Genomic DNA, 15,561 nt, shown 5'->3' with positions numbered 1-15,561 from the left:
CAGTGCTTATTCATTACCCTGTCTTTAGCGTGAAACGCATTTACCTGCCAGTCCCACACTGTATTTCCACTGTCTGTATTGGTTTTATCTTAATAAATATGGATTATTTAAATAAAGTGGATTGTTTGGAATGCAGCCGATCGGACGTCCTTTGTTCTCATCTATGCAGCACATGAGCTGGGCTAGCACCTACAGGAGGAGTTGTGCTTGGATATTGGGAGTCTCTCTACTCTGAGCAGCAGTAATACATATATGCGTGTAGAAGTACAGTATGTTTAGGAAATCAGCAGCACTGAGATTAAAGGATGAAAAGAAGGTGAAAACAGTATAAGAAATATCAGTTGTTTTTATGATATTTGTTTACCTAAATATTGCTTTCCAGTTATGGCTTAGATCTACTTGACTTAACTGAAGCAGCTGATTAGTAATCTTCTCCCTTTAGGATCTGCTGTATATTGGTTATTTATAAGCTTGGTACACACGTTACATTTTTTTCGGCTCAACCCAGCGGGCTGAATGAAAAACAACCAATAGGTCGCAGTACTAACTATGCAATGTTAGTGTGGCTGAGCCATTGTGTTCTGACAGGGGGACTGCCCCCCTGCCAGAATACCCTGATCAGCGCTCACAGCCATTGGCTGCTAGTGCTAATCAGCTGCTGGTTTTCCAGCATATCCCTTCAACAAAAGCCAGTCATTGGACTGGCTTCTGTCAAACAGACTGCTATACACACTGTCAGAAAGTTGGCTGGTTTCTGCTGAACCAGAATAGGTTGTATTCTGGATGTTCTGAATACATTCTATTCTAGAATGTAAAAGCAGTGACAGTAGAATAAACTGATTCGCTCTAAAAGCCTGACCATACATGATTATTTTTTTTTCTTCAACAAGGGAGTTAAACTAAAAAAATTAGCCCATTAAATGTGAATGGGGGAATCACTCCTGCTGTGGTATTGTATTTTTACAGCGAGGAGCCTTCCATGTCATCAGAATACAACGGTCAGCATTAGTGGCTATAGCTGGTGGCACTGATCATTCGGGAAAACCCAACAGGCTGATTGTACAAGTTGATCAATAAATCGCCAGCCTATATATGGTTTGAAATACGGTCGGTCCCTGCTGAACTGGCTGAATTTCAATCCATGTATGGCTGGCTTAAGAAAACTTAACTTTGTCAAAATACATTATCTTCTTTTGTTTCATTAGAATGATAAAAAAAAAACATTGTCAGTTTGCAGTCAAAATCACCTCCACCGTAATACTTATTACCTCTCCACTGATTTCCCACAGACTGTATCCCATTTGTCTCTTATCTCACTGAGCATGTCATCGAGTTTCTGAATGTCATCATTCAGAGCTGCTTTCTCTTTCAAGGAGCGCCCACTCCTAGTGGTGGAATCGTACACAGAATGTTTGGCACCCAGGGTTTTTTGAAATTCCTGTGGATTACAAAAAATAATACTAGTGCAGTTCCTTAAGTTAACATACAGATGGTAAAGGAATATTAAAACAATAGTTCTAACAGCAAAGAAGTTCTCTGTAGTGCTTTGCCACAAGAAATTTGAAACAAAACCTTTTGGCAACAAAAATAACTGGAACAATAAAGATGTAAATCAAAATGGAGCATATGTAGTCATAATACATCATTGTTGCAGTCTGGATGGAAAGTTTTGCTCATAAAGTCTATTATTCAAGCCCATGTGTTCCAGTCTTATGCAGAGATGTAGTGCAGATTACTTCATTAGCTTGTTTTAGGGTGTGCCAGAGAAATATTTTTGTTCTCTTCTAGTGGTGTGATATAATATACGTGTTACTTAATGCACTGGCCAGTCTTCAGATGTAGTCAGAGCCATTAAAAATGAAAAGTGGAGTTTTCTATTACAAAATTAAACTAGGCACTTTCTATGGTCATCCAAGATAAAAAACTGATCACAGACTAAGAGGAAGAAAAGACTGATCTGCAATTTATACTCCTCATGTATGCTTTACTCAGTCCAACAAACCCCTAGAACACATCTAAGATATCTAATGGTAAAAATAAAGTCTATTCGTTATGTGAAAAAGAAAGAATTTTGACTAGATGTACTTTTATTTTATCAGTATGTGATTTTCATTTGGCAAATTCCCTTCATTCCAAAATCGAATGTTAAAAGTAAATGCCATTTTGTAGTACTTTCAAACAGCATTCGTCAAGTCATCGAATGTACTGAGAATTTTCATACAAACGTTTGATTAAAAATCTACTAGTGTATGTCCAGCTTAACAGATTTCTCTGCCCATGTTATGCATCACAGGTGGACAAATTTCCCGATTTGTCTATTGTATTCTGACAGGACAAGACAAGATATCCAAACAGCATCTGATTCAATGCAGGTGTTGTTCAGCTGAAAATTTTCTGTTCAGCTCTTTGATTTTTCAATTGCAGCATGATGGGCAGGGCCAACAGGGCCACCCATGTAGCAAATTCCTGATTAACCGGACAAAATATGAGGTATGGGCAGTTTAAGAAACATCTACAAAGCTGAACAACTGTCCTTCCTTCACTATTGCTTAAACAGCTGTCAAGTTATAACTATATAATATTCTATGCTTCTAAATGAGTGCCAACAAATAAAAACGTTTTATTCTAAAATTTCAAATGAATGCACTTAGTCTCAAAAGTGAAAATGAAAATACCTATATGATAAATCAATGCAAAGAACAAAGTGAAAAGAAATAAGAATTTAGTAGACGTCAATATTTAGTTTAGTTATTTGAAATTTGATAGGCTGAAATTGGCTAGTGCAATAAGTTTCTTGTGTTGCTGGTTTTCAATTCATATGCAACGGGATTAGCACATACTTTGCAACCACCAATTCCATACCTTGCAATGGTCTGTTAAAGGGATAGTTCAGTTCAGTAAGCAGATGGTCTGATTTACTATTTCTATTTTTGAAATTATTTTTACAAGCTTGCCATTACTGTTATTGAGTTAAATGTAGAGAACTGTAGTTTAGTCACTAGAGGGAGCAAACGCTCAATTTGCAATCACTCTACCGTCCTTTTTATGTATGAACTCTAAATAAATCTGGCTGTCAGGGGCACGCTGTTTCAGTGAGTCCACTAACCCACTGAACATGGCCTTGTATTGTAATTTGAACATTTGATCGTTTGTTCTTGACTCTATACAGTACATCACTGACCTTATGTGTTGCCAGTTGCGTCTTGATCCTGTCTGGGTCATTTGCAATCTCAAGTTCTGAATCTAAGGAATTTTCTGATTCCTCCAGCCATTCCATAAGTTTGTCAAAAGCTTCATGGAACTGTGACAAATGATACAAAATTGTGATGCAAAATATTTTTTCCTACAGAACAACTAAAGCAGTAGAGCAAAGTACGAGAATCAAACCTCAATACAATACCTGTTTGGATCTTTTTCGGGCATCATCTAACGCTCGCCCTCTTTCAAGCGAGCGCTGAACAACATTTTCCCATCTGCTCTGTACATTGATCAGTAAATTCTTGATTATTACTACATCCTCTTTTTGGCTGAAATATTTTAAATGGGTTCCAGTTTTATCCAGCTCCATGATCTGATCTCTGTGTGAATTAACTTCGGTAACAAACACCTAAATCAAATACAAAGGCATTTACTTTATTTATGCAGCAAGTCAGTAAAACAATTAGCACTAAGGTCTTTTGTACATTTCCAACCATTTTCAGGGCTCTCCTGAGCTGGGTAACCGCTAAGGGGAAGCATTATAGAGCTTTGCTGCAGTACAAAGTGATGTGAAGGTGTCATTGATCTCGGGTGTGTGTTTATCAAACTAATCCAATTTGCTTTTTCAGTTGCAGGTACAAAGGAGGATTGGCATGCATTACATACTACTGTGTACAAACCCTCAAATTATTTTGCACAAAGATATATAAGTTACAGCTTATATACTGTATATATAGCTTTTGTCAAAATGACTACTGCTTTGTGTTTCTGCCCCCATCCTCCTAAACTCATAAAATATTAGATCCGCTCTCAGTCTCTGTTTGTGAACGGCTGGGCACAAAATACTCAGGAAGTCCCATCATCATTTAAAAAAAAATATGTGAAAAAATAAACCCTATATATGGCACCTAAAATAATATCCTGAACATTACATGATTTGGAAATACTAATTGTCCACTACAGATTTTGCCTACCCAAGCTTAAGCCTTCAGCTCATGTAATCCAATCACGTCTATGGCCAACAAAAATCTATCTCAAAGGACATTCCTCAAAGTGGTTGTAAACCCTTACATATACCCAGTGAAGTGACTGTTCTCAGCTGATACACAGAGATTAACCAAATCCTCCTACATAAATTGAACCTGTGTATCTGCAGTCTTCTCTATATCTGTTCAAAGTCCAGAATGCATGCAGCTTGTCTGAGCTTTCAGAAAAAAGGGGGCGGAGAGCAGAAGTCAAATTCTGCTCAGCTCAGTGAGGAGAGCTCTGAGAGCTGATTGGATGGAAGGGACACACTTCCCTTCACACAGCACACAGGAAGAGTGGAGGATATCAATCACAGTCTGTGTGCTGGAGCTGCCTCTCCTGTCACCTGTTTTTATTGGTGTCAGGAAAACTTGCCAGAACTGACTCATGCAGTTAGCAGTGGAATGAGGCAGCAGACAGAAATGGCACTTAGTGCTCCCAAATGAAACAAGTACAAACTTTGCCAAGTCACCCTACACACTGCCTTACTTATCCTCATTTTTCTTTTCTCATACTTTCTCTCTGGTACTGGCTGGACTTGTTCTGTCAGGAATTTTTTACTCTCAACTTTGTACTCATCTAACTCCTAAGTCATGTTTGCATTGTTTATTCATTGCCTTTCATCCCTTTAGGTTGATTAGTGCTCTACTTGAGCCCCGGAAAAACCGATGCTCTGATTATAGTGCAGTTTCTTTTCTTTATCTTTTGACAATTTCAGTGGAAACCTACGGTTTTCTTTTTGCACTTTTATACACAGTTGATTTCTGTCAAATGTTGTATATGTTGCCTATCATCTTTTGATGAACCTAATGTTTGGTTCTCTTTGCCTGTTAAAAATCTTTTCATAAGTAAAGAATTATAAAAAAAAGAAAGAAACAAGTACAAACTATAGAGCAGCCTTTTTTCAACCGGGGTGCCTTCTGGGTCTTCAGGAGTGCCTTGGCAAAATGTCTAACAATTGCCCAAACTGGCGGGTGGATCAAGCCTACTTTTTTGTTACACACAGCTACAGGTTTCTTTGTGCAACATTACAATCTTGGGCGCTGTGCAGGCCAGCTGCCAGAACCTACCGACTGCTGACATCATTGATTGATGAGGAGGACATAAGGCACCTGTACAGCATCTTTTTTGAACTCCACCCCCTGCCCCTTTCTTTCAGCACTGGGGTCATGTTAGTTGCCAAGGGGAAAAAGGATGAGGAAGAAGAAAAGCTGGAATACCAGTCAGACACCCAATATAAATCACCTCTAATGCTGGATGTTCTACACGTGTGGATCCTGCCCTAAGTAAAACTATTAGTTTAACTTTCTACATTTTAAAATGGAGTACCTCAAGATTACGCTTAATTTTAAAGGGTGCCTTGACTGGAATAAGGTTGAGACTGACTGCTATAGATGGATATGCTTTGTTCATATTTCATGATAGGGGCTTACAACTACGTTAACTGAAAACAAAAGCATGTACTGCAGGTTAAATCTATAGGAACTCCATAAGAGGAGTCATAAATGTAGTTTTCATACACACCTTATGTTCATCAATTTGAAATAATACTGTATCCAAAACAAGACTTGGCGGAGAAGCCACAGTTAGCGTCTGCTCAGCTTGGGTTAGCCAGTTAATAAAGTCTTGAAAAGAATTGTGAAATCCCGTTGCCAGATTTAGTGCTTCCTCGAGTTTCGCCTAAATGCAAACACAAAAGTTAGTAATGATACCAGACCCATTCAGCTTGTATGTCTGTTCATGTGATTAATGTTTGAGGTTTGCAGTTCTGAAGTAGCCCTGTTAACATTTTGCTGTTCTATATTAAAGCGGAGTTCCAGTCAGTTTTGTGTTTATTAAAAGTCAGCAGCTACAAAAAGTCTAGCTGCTGACTTTTAATAAACACACACTTACCTGTCTCAGAATCCAGCGATGTTTTCACCCACGCTGTCCCCTCTCTTCCTCTTCTCTCCCCAGCGCCGGCATTACACCTGTAGGCTCCAGGCTGTGACAGCTTGTGGCTTCAAAGCTGGGTGCCCACTGCGCATAGGCTAGTCGCGCTGCACATTCTGATTGGTTCGGCAGTCTTCTGGGACCTGTGAAAGTCCCAAGGAGACTGCGAGAGGAAGGAGGGGGGCCAAACGTCTGGCTCACTTTGCCGTGGTGAACTGAGCCGGAAGTGGGAGCGGGTACCTGTCAAAAACAAGTATCTGCTCCCCCCCCCAAAAGGTGCCAAATATGGCAGTGGAGGGGGGGAGGAGACAAACAAGTGGAGTTTCCACTTTGAGTGGAACTCTGCTTTAACTAGCAAAAATAGCTTGCAAATTACATAACTATTAAAACCTTATAGAACCTTGGCAATTAATTAAGAAAGATTATGTGTAATACTCAAGTCTCAAAACTGAGTTTGGGAATGCATATTTCTGCATAGTTACTTCTGTCCTGCTTGAACATATGTATGTATGCATGTGTCATATCTGAAAGATCCCCATGAAAGCTGGATATCACTATTGTAGTTAGCACAGCTACTACAGTGATCACAGACAACTTCTGAACGGCTGCCCTGCTGCTTAGTGAACACAGGAGGCTGCTTGATCAGCATGGATGCCACTCAAGGAACACTACATTTTCTCAATGAATGTAGAGCTTTTTCAGATTGGACAAGGTGGAGTGGTGATGTCAAGATCTCTACTTCTTCCAATCAGGGAATGCTTTGTATTGGTCCATACAACTATGCCAAAATATGCATACCCCAACCCCAACTTCAGCTCATATCCTACATTATAGTACAGTGGATATTAAAGCAATTACAAAAATATCAGACGGCAGAAAAAAATGTCCTACAATAGTAATGTTATTCATACTATATACATGTTGTATGTTCATCCCACTACTGGATGCTGTTGTAATGAGGTCATTACTAGTTTATTAGAGCTGAGACAGAAACAACTACCAATACCAGAATAGAATGTTATTACTAGAAATAGTATGACCTTGAGGAAACGTTTACCTTTCTTGTCTGCAGCACATTATTACAACCAAATACTGCACCTACCTATTTACCTGTTTACCTATTAAGCCTTCAATACTTACTTTTTGCTCGCTGAGTTTTGTTTCTACTGATTGCCATTTCTCTTTTAGGTTGTTTATGTCTTGATCCATATTTGCTTCAGGGTCATCTGCACTTTTTTGCAATAGTTGCTGGCTTTTAAGCATGATGCTTTTGTAGACCTCTTCCTTTGCTTCAAACATAACACATAGTTCCTAAAGATATGAAAATACCATTTTTATAATGCTTAATTAATATGTGTCAGTACATTAGAAGTCAGATAAAACAGATATACTTTGTAAATGATGAACATCAAAATGAAAGTGGTTGTAAACCTTATATTTATTTGACATTGAAATAATAAACATATCATACTTACCACCTGCTCTGTGCAATTGTATTACCCCGAGTGACCCCTTACCTCCACTTCTAGAGTGCCCCCTCAGCAAGTCGGCTGCTGAGGGGCACTCAGGCGGACATGTTCCCGAGCCAGGCTATGTACATCCACAGACACACACAGCAAAGCTCGGCCACGGCCATGGCCACGACACTGTATTTCAGGCAGGATCCACATCCATTTTTCTGTACCTGCAGAAAATGTACTTATCCTGAATCTAAATTAATACCGCCACCACTTCTAAGATATCATCTGAGGTAATCACAGAGAACAAGGGGGCACGCTTTACATCTAGAGGAAAAGAAATTTAATTTCCAAATACAGAAAGGTTTCTTCACAGTAAGAGCTGTGAGAATGTGGAATAGACTCCCTCAAGAGTTGGTTCTGGCCAGCTCAGTGGATTGCTTTAAAAAAGGCATGGATTCTTTCTTAGATACACAGAATATAACTGGATACTAACATTTATAGGTAAAGTTGATCCAGGGAATATCCGATTGCCTCTCGGGGGATCAGGAAGACATTTTTTCCCATGCAGGAGCAAATTGCATCATGCTATGCTGGGTTTTTTGCCTTCCTCGGGATGAACTGTTGGTGTAGGATTATAACTTTTTTTTTTATGGTTGAACTGGATGGACTTTTGTCTTTTTTCAGCCAGACTAACTATATATGGTAAGCTGCAATATATTACTGTATATTACATTGTTAATATATTATATAAATTATTTCATGAGAAATAAAAGTTATAAGTTGATATCTGGAATAGTCAGACCCTCTCAAAATGTTTGCATCTAATTTTCACATCCACTCAATAGCGCATAATAAGTAAGAGAAGCTCTTCATTGACCTTTATAAGGATGCACCTACTTTTGTCTGAGAATTAAAGCCCAACTATAGCCAAATATTTTTTTTCTTATTTTGGAGAAGTAAGAGCAACTCTGTCAGGTTTTTATTTGTTGGCTAAGTCAGTGTTGGAGAGATTGCCTCTCGGGACAGGAACTGAAGGGAAATCCCTCCAGTGTGGACACAGGGTGCAAACCTCACACTTTCTTTAGTAAAATGAGAAATGGTTAGTCAGAGTATTACTTCTTCTAGAAAAATCTGCTTCTCTCTTATGTCTTGTCCTGCTGGGACAGGAAGTAAGATAAAAAGAAAGTCTCCCCAACATGGTGACATAAATTAATTGAAATGTGACAATTGGGTTTTACTCTTCCCAAATCTATCCTAAGCTCATAAAAAACGTTTTGGCTCAAGTTAGTCTTTAAAATAAAACAATGGATACAGCCAAATATTTTTAACTTGTCAGATCATTTAGAAACATGCTTAACTGAAATTGTTTATATACGACAAAATTGTTGCATGATGGGATCCAAATTGTTTAGATTTTAGGTAGTACATTTCTGTGTTCCTTTATACAATTAACATATTACACTCAACACTAGAAGGATCATAGGCAGAGTTTATAGGACCTTTTGTGATGTTGATATCCCCCTCAAATTCCAATTGTTAAGGGCATTTTTCTCACATGCACTTTTCCTGTGCTTTATATATAAATGTGAAAAAGCCATGAAAGTCACAAAATACAACTAGACAAATTTAGAACATTATGGCAAGAACAGACCGTGACCACCGCTGTCCTTGCCTACAAGGCAGACAGGACGACTAGGCCGAGTTGAAGCCATGTCTGCGGATTCTTACCAGATGAGTGCTGAGTTGCTCTCTCGCTGTTTCTGGTAATCCTCCAACAGGTTTGGAAGCCAGTAAATGACGTTCAGTCTCTGTCAGCCATTGATGCATTTCTTCAATCTCGCTGTGGAAACCCTGAGCCTGTTTTTTGGAGAACAGATAACTCAATGTTAAACAAATGTCAGCATCCTAACACTGAGCAGTGCATAACTGCTTAGTCAGTAGTTATGTGCAGCAGCCTTTGAAATAATATATGATTTCTTATTGTTTTCTGGCTTTGTTTAGAGTAAGAACAAACATGCATAACTAGACACTATATACACATAATAAAACTCATAGTGACAGAGCACTTCCTTTGGATTCTTAATAATAACTTCATTGTAATACAGTAATAATATATCTATAGGTTCTGTTCTATTTGCTCTATTATAATATACCAATAGGACATTTTTTACAATTTTTAGTATACTGGCCTGAAAATAACACTAAAAGAATGTAGTGTGGAAAATGTTCACAATTTGCATGTTAATTAGATATACACATCGTGTTTGAGTAAAAAAGGTTAGTGAGCCATTTTTTTCTCTTCTAAAGCCTAGTACACACAGGCCGCATGTCGGGTGTGACTGGCCAACATTCGGCGTGTGTGTAGGGCATCCGGTATGACAGAAGCTGGCCGGTCAGCTGGCTTCTCTCGTAGAGGCATGAACGTAAAAAGGTCTGCCAATTGGCTCACGATCAGCACTGTCAGCCATTGGATAAGAGCACTGACTAGAGTGTTTTGGCGGGGGGGGGGGGGGGGGGTGGTTGCCATAACACAATAGTACAGCAGGGGAGATTGCTGTATTAACATCAGATAATTAGTATAGGGGCTTCTCTTGACAGGTTTTGTTTTGAACAAGTGTACTAGGCTCAAGGCAAGTCAGACCCTCCAGAGGGTATGGATTGTGAGATATTTATTTATTTATTTCAGGTGCCTATATAGCTCCGTCAATTTACACAGTGCTTTTACATGTATATTGTACATTCACATCAGTTCCTAACCCTCAAGGGGCGTACAATCTAAAGTCCCTAACTCACATTCATACATACACATACTAGGGCCAATTTAGGCATGTCTTTGGAGTGTGGGAAGAAAACAGAGTGCCCGGAGGAAACCCATGTAGGCACAGGGAGAACATGCAAACTCCAGGCAGGAAATGCTGTGGTTGGGATTCGAACCAACGACCCTAATACTGCCAGGCGGAAGTGCTAACCATTTAGCCACTGTGCTGCCCGATATGGAGTGATTTAAATAACCAAAGAAAATGATAAATGCAGATATTAATTACAGCCAGCGTGTGTCTCCTAACAGTGCTCTCATTTAAAAAAATTACAAATAACTATATAAATGAGAGCAATTCTAGACTTCACAGCATTATGTTTTCTCATAGCAGCTGCATCTAATAGAGAGCAACCTGATATAAATGGTGGCTTTATTTCTGCTTTTACCAACAAGGTTGAAATATGTATGTCAACATGAAAATGGTGTATACACATTTGAACATTTATTTACCCCTAATTGAGCTTTACACTTCAGCAAATGTATTTAAATGATTCAAACAACACAAAAAAAGAGCTTCATTGGAAATCAAAGAAATAAGTGATCAGATCAGATGGATGGCCACATCCTATTCTTTTTTTTAATGATCTTTTTTTATGTTCCACACAAAACAGTACATGGTACAGTAGTCCTATGCCATACTCAGAAAAATATTCATCAAGCATAGTTTCTATTATAAGATGCATACTATTACAAACTGTCAACTTCATGGGAGAATTATTATTAATGTTTTCAGAAAGCATTGTAGGTTCTGCACTTTCACAAATATGCATCAAAAACACGCTTCAATCTTTGATTAAAAAAAAATATATGTTTCAATAACTGAATAATATTTTGGTAATCTTTCACTAACCTGGAGAAGCGCATTGTCAAGTTGCTTTCTTCTCTGCTCTGTTTTATCCGTTACATTTTGCCAACGTTGGCTTAACGCCTCTAACCTGCTGTGCAGACTGCGAGCTTCTTCTCCAGCACTCGATTCGATCAGGTCGTTTCCTGCTTTCTGGACTGTTTCTACACTAGACTGGTGTGCCAGAACATCATTTTGCAGCACCTATAATAATAAAGAGAATGGTTTTGTTAGAATGAACACTGATTTTGTTACATGGGAAAAAAATGTGGGATGTATACTTTTAACTTGACAGCTCCAGCCCTCACACCTGTATGCTCTATATAGACCACAGCAATGTTTGCATTTCAGCTATGGGTCTATTGATTCAGTGCTAACTTTGTCATTGCCTAAGATAACATGACAATATATCACTCTTTTGATGCAAACAAGTCTTTCTGTTGGCCACTCCGTCTTGGAAAAAAATGTTCTGCATATTTTATGCTATAGTTTGTTCAGTCTACAATGACAATAAACCTATGGTTTTAATACAAAGGAAGGCAAAATTAATTACAATTGAAACAGTGGTTTTTTTCCAATGTTATGCAGTTATTTTACATTGGACACTAAACATTTAGTTTAGTCCTCTTTAGTGTTTTGCTCCCCCAGCCCCGCCCCCCACAGGGCACCTTATCCTTGATAATCAAGAGCATGCTCACATGTTATCTGCATCCTGGAAGAGTCTGGAAGCAAAACCCCCCTGTGTGTTTGCGCAGAGACTTGGCGAGGTCTTTAGGCAGGAAATCTACATGTGTGCAGAGCTGTGGCTGAGTCCTGCAGGGATCCAAAGCCCTGTAGCACATCTGCGCACACACAGAATCTGTCATTCTATCCTACGTCAGGTGACAGGGGAAATAAAGTTTGTATTAAGGTTAAATAGGCACAGGGTTAAAAAATAAGTTCACCTTTGGGAATATGTTACGTGTACCACCTGTTTTTAGGGTGGAACATGTAACATGTTCCCACTCCTGCAACCGCTAGCCGACCTGCTGCCTCTGTGTGACAGCAGTACGCGGGGAAGATCTCCGTACCAGCTATCACTTTTTGAAAAGAGCACAGACATGCAGAGCTCCACCCACATGGCCATGTCATTCATTGACAGAGGTTTGTGAATGAATGAACTACAAGTAATGACATTCTTTGGGGCTGTTGGCTCCTAGTTCTCAATGAACTACCAGGACACTGTTCAGCATTCTAGGTAGTTAATTGAGTCTTCTTGCAGTTGTGTAACTGCCTGCTCACACAAGGTATGAGCAGACAGCTTACACTGACAGTCTGCAGGATTCCTGCATGGCACCAGTGATCTGCTGATTGCTGGTGCAATGCTTTCCAGGCTCCTACAAAAAAATCAGTAAATACATTTTTTTACCTGAAAAAAATATGCATTTATTTTTTTCTTTAAAAGATGAACTTTTCCTTTATTTATTTTTTTTACTCGCATGGTTGCCTTAACTGACATCACATGCAGATCACCCCTTTGATCTGCTATGAATGAACCTGAGTATTTACAATGTAGCAAAACATTACTGCTACATCAAAAATCTTCTGACATGGCAGACTATCATGTTACTATCAAGATACACAGAAGCAGAGCTGGTTCTGTCATACTGAACAATCCCGTCACTTTGACAGTCAGGATTCATTAAGTATTGCAGAAGCAGCTCTTTTCTAGGTAAATGCAGCCAGAGAGATGCAGGGGAGTCGGAAGAGCAGGGTGTACCACACGTGCAAAACATTTTTAAACTAAGTTTATTTGCATGCGTGTAGCACTCCAAAGTCCAAGACTGGTTAAATATTAAAGAATATGTAAACCCAACATTTCATATTCCTAATATGTGCAACTGTACCATGTACTCGTATGAAAAAGTATCCTGTTCTCTTTGTATGGATTCCTTTGTGTGAAATCCCTGGTGTTCCCGCCAGTCACACTGCATGGTCTGTTCTCTAAGTATATTGGGGACCTAGCCTGCTCTCCTTCAGTGATTATACTTCTGCTGACATGCACCCCCCTGCACAGCCTTTCACTGGGAAGACCAGTGTAAGGCTCTTTCTCCTCCCCTAGTTCTTATGCAGTTGAGAACAGAAGGAATGTGATCACTTATACAAAAAAAGGGGGGGTATATACTGTTTTTTATATCTATACACAAGTGTTTTTCTATTTTAAACTGAATGGGTTGTTTTACAAGGTGAGGGTTTACAATCACTTAAACTCCATTGACAAAGCTTTGTATTCATCCTCTTCTACAACACATTGATGCTACAGGATGTTCTCACTCTCTTTAGAGTTGCGTGAATGGGTAGTATGCTTTTTTGTTTGAGACTCACCCTATGACAAAGTGAAAAGAACCAGGGTACTCACAGACCCTCAATATTTACTGAATGATCTGTGCTATGACTGCTAATGGATTTGCTTTTCAAGTGTAATGATTTTCCCACACATGGAATTAGTCTTTTTACAATATAAAATTAACAGTTCGATGTGGCTACAAATGTCTTTGTGTTAAGACTACTTACATGGTGTTTGGCAAGTTCAATCTCAATAGTCTTCGGATCTCCACCAATGGGCTTCTGTTCATTGAGCAATCCCTCTGTATGAGTCATCCATGTTAGCAATTCATCTAGTGCATGCTGGAATGGACCTAAAGCCAAGAGGGCAGCTTCTAGTTTGTGCTGATGGAAATAGAGAAAAAAGACTTACATTTAACAATCATTTCAAAACACATATATGTTGTATATTATATATTACACATGGATTGTTAGGAGTATAGCTAACGTAGTTCAATCCACTCAATCGTGTTAAGATGCTAACACATAAGTTATACAATATTCTATTCTGTACAGTATCTGAACGATTTTTGTTCTAATGTCTGAGACAATTATGAAATTCACATTTTCATGAAACAGATTTTGCTAAGATCATATATACTCTTTACCTTGATAGTCAACAAACATCATTTTTTATTTACCTGTCTGTTGATAATTCTATCCTCCAAGGTTTTCCATAAACATTTCAGTTCTTTGAAGGAGTCTTCAACCGCTTGCTTTTCATTCTCATCTGTCACCCTCTTCTGCAATAACTCCTTCTGGTGATTCAGCCTTTCCAGTTCTATTTGTTGTTGATACGCCCCTGTCTTGAATTGCTGTAGCAAGGCAAAGAGCAACAGACAGTTAACAGGACTGAAACTATCAAAATCAGAATGAGATTCAATGGCCTGCATCCTGTAATGTTTACAAATGAATCAATAGGGAAATTGAAAGTATAAAAAATATAATATCGATTAACAAGTGGTTTTATCATACCTTAAGTTCAGCGATTTGCTGCTTCACTGTGTCTAGGTCTGTTCCGATAGGTGACATTATAGACATTCTCCCTGTAGCAAAATCCACCCAGTCAAAAAGTGCCTATAAGTAAATTAAACAAAACTTTACTGACATGCTGTATGGATCACACTAACTATGTTTTGAACTTTGCAAATTATTATTAACTTGGGAACATTATAGAAGTAACAATTAGGAACACTACACCAGGTTAGTCATTGAGGAAAGAAGAAACAAGTGTTCAAGTGATAACATTGGATGCATTATTATTTTGTTTAAATTGTTGTGTTAGCCTTTTGTGGTAACAGTTTAGCTAACTTTTTTCTCATTTAAAAGTAAAAAGAACGTTCTCTTTTGTATATAGCAGCTTTAGTATGCGATGAATGGTTATCCACAACACAAACTGTAAAAAAAATTCTAAAAAAGAATAATTTATGCAAGGACACAAGTTACTAGTTATGATTTTGTTTTTCTCTGTATTAACAAAATAGTCCTTTTAATGTACCTGCAGCCCATCCTGGTACTGCACAGCCGCCTGCATTGCGTCATCCAGTTTCTCTACTCGCTCTTTCCATGTTTTATAAAGTGTATCCCATGCAGAATTCAGCTAGAAATAAAAACATGTTTGAATAGGTCATGCATTTATATGAATTTGCATTATTATGAGATATATATATCATAGGTATGGAGCAGTTCATAATTTTCTATAGGATAGTTATAAAGCATATTTATGGCATACATGTTTGCAAGATCAAGCTCCCTTTTGCTGCAATTCATTGTACGGTACTTACCATCATTCAGTGGAACATCCAAGGCTCAGTAACGTTTATCAAATTTGTTTTAAAAGATAATTTTTTTTTCTAAATCATATTTTCCTAGGTGGATGCAGCATCAATCCAATGCTGAATCTGTCCCCTGCCACGTCT

At 38.4% G+C, this 15,561-nt stretch overlaps 1 protein-coding gene across 6 annotated transcripts in view; it reads right to left on the bottom strand.

The window, feature by feature from the left end:
- The window catches only part of DST (dystonin), a 675,093-nt gene that overhangs the window by 35,050 nt on the left and 624,482 nt on the right, over positions 1 to 15,561 (bottom strand). For all 6 annotated transcript variants that reach the window (XM_089694126.1, XM_089694129.1, XM_089694130.1 and 3 more), the window contains 11 exons: positions 15,141 to 15,242; positions 14,618 to 14,719; positions 14,284 to 14,457; positions 13,832 to 13,987; positions 11,285 to 11,482; positions 9,345 to 9,473; positions 7,297 to 7,467; positions 5,749 to 5,904; positions 3,401 to 3,607; positions 3,182 to 3,301; positions 1,269 to 1,438 (listed from right to left, as the gene is read on the bottom strand). In XM_089694126.1, the coding sequence (XP_089550252.1) occupies positions 1,269 to 1,438; positions 3,182 to 3,301; positions 3,401 to 3,607; positions 5,749 to 5,904; positions 7,297 to 7,467; positions 9,345 to 9,473; positions 11,285 to 11,482; positions 13,832 to 13,987; positions 14,284 to 14,457; positions 14,618 to 14,719; positions 15,141 to 15,242 (1,685 nt within the window). The remainder of the gene's footprint in view (positions 1 to 1,268; positions 1,439 to 3,181; positions 3,302 to 3,400; positions 3,608 to 5,748; positions 5,905 to 7,296; positions 7,468 to 9,344; positions 9,474 to 11,284; positions 11,483 to 13,831; positions 13,988 to 14,283; positions 14,458 to 14,617; positions 14,720 to 15,140; positions 15,243 to 15,561) is intronic.

The sequence above is a fragment of the Staurois parvus genome, unplaced genomic scaffold, assembly GCF_062004578.1.
Source record: "Staurois parvus isolate SC_StPar_1 unplaced genomic scaffold, SC_StPar_1.0 ptg000652l, whole genome shotgun sequence".
Taxonomy (NCBI): Eukaryota; Metazoa; Chordata; class Amphibia; order Anura; family Ranidae; genus Staurois; species Staurois parvus.
This window is presented reverse-complemented; position numbering and strand designations above follow the sequence as displayed.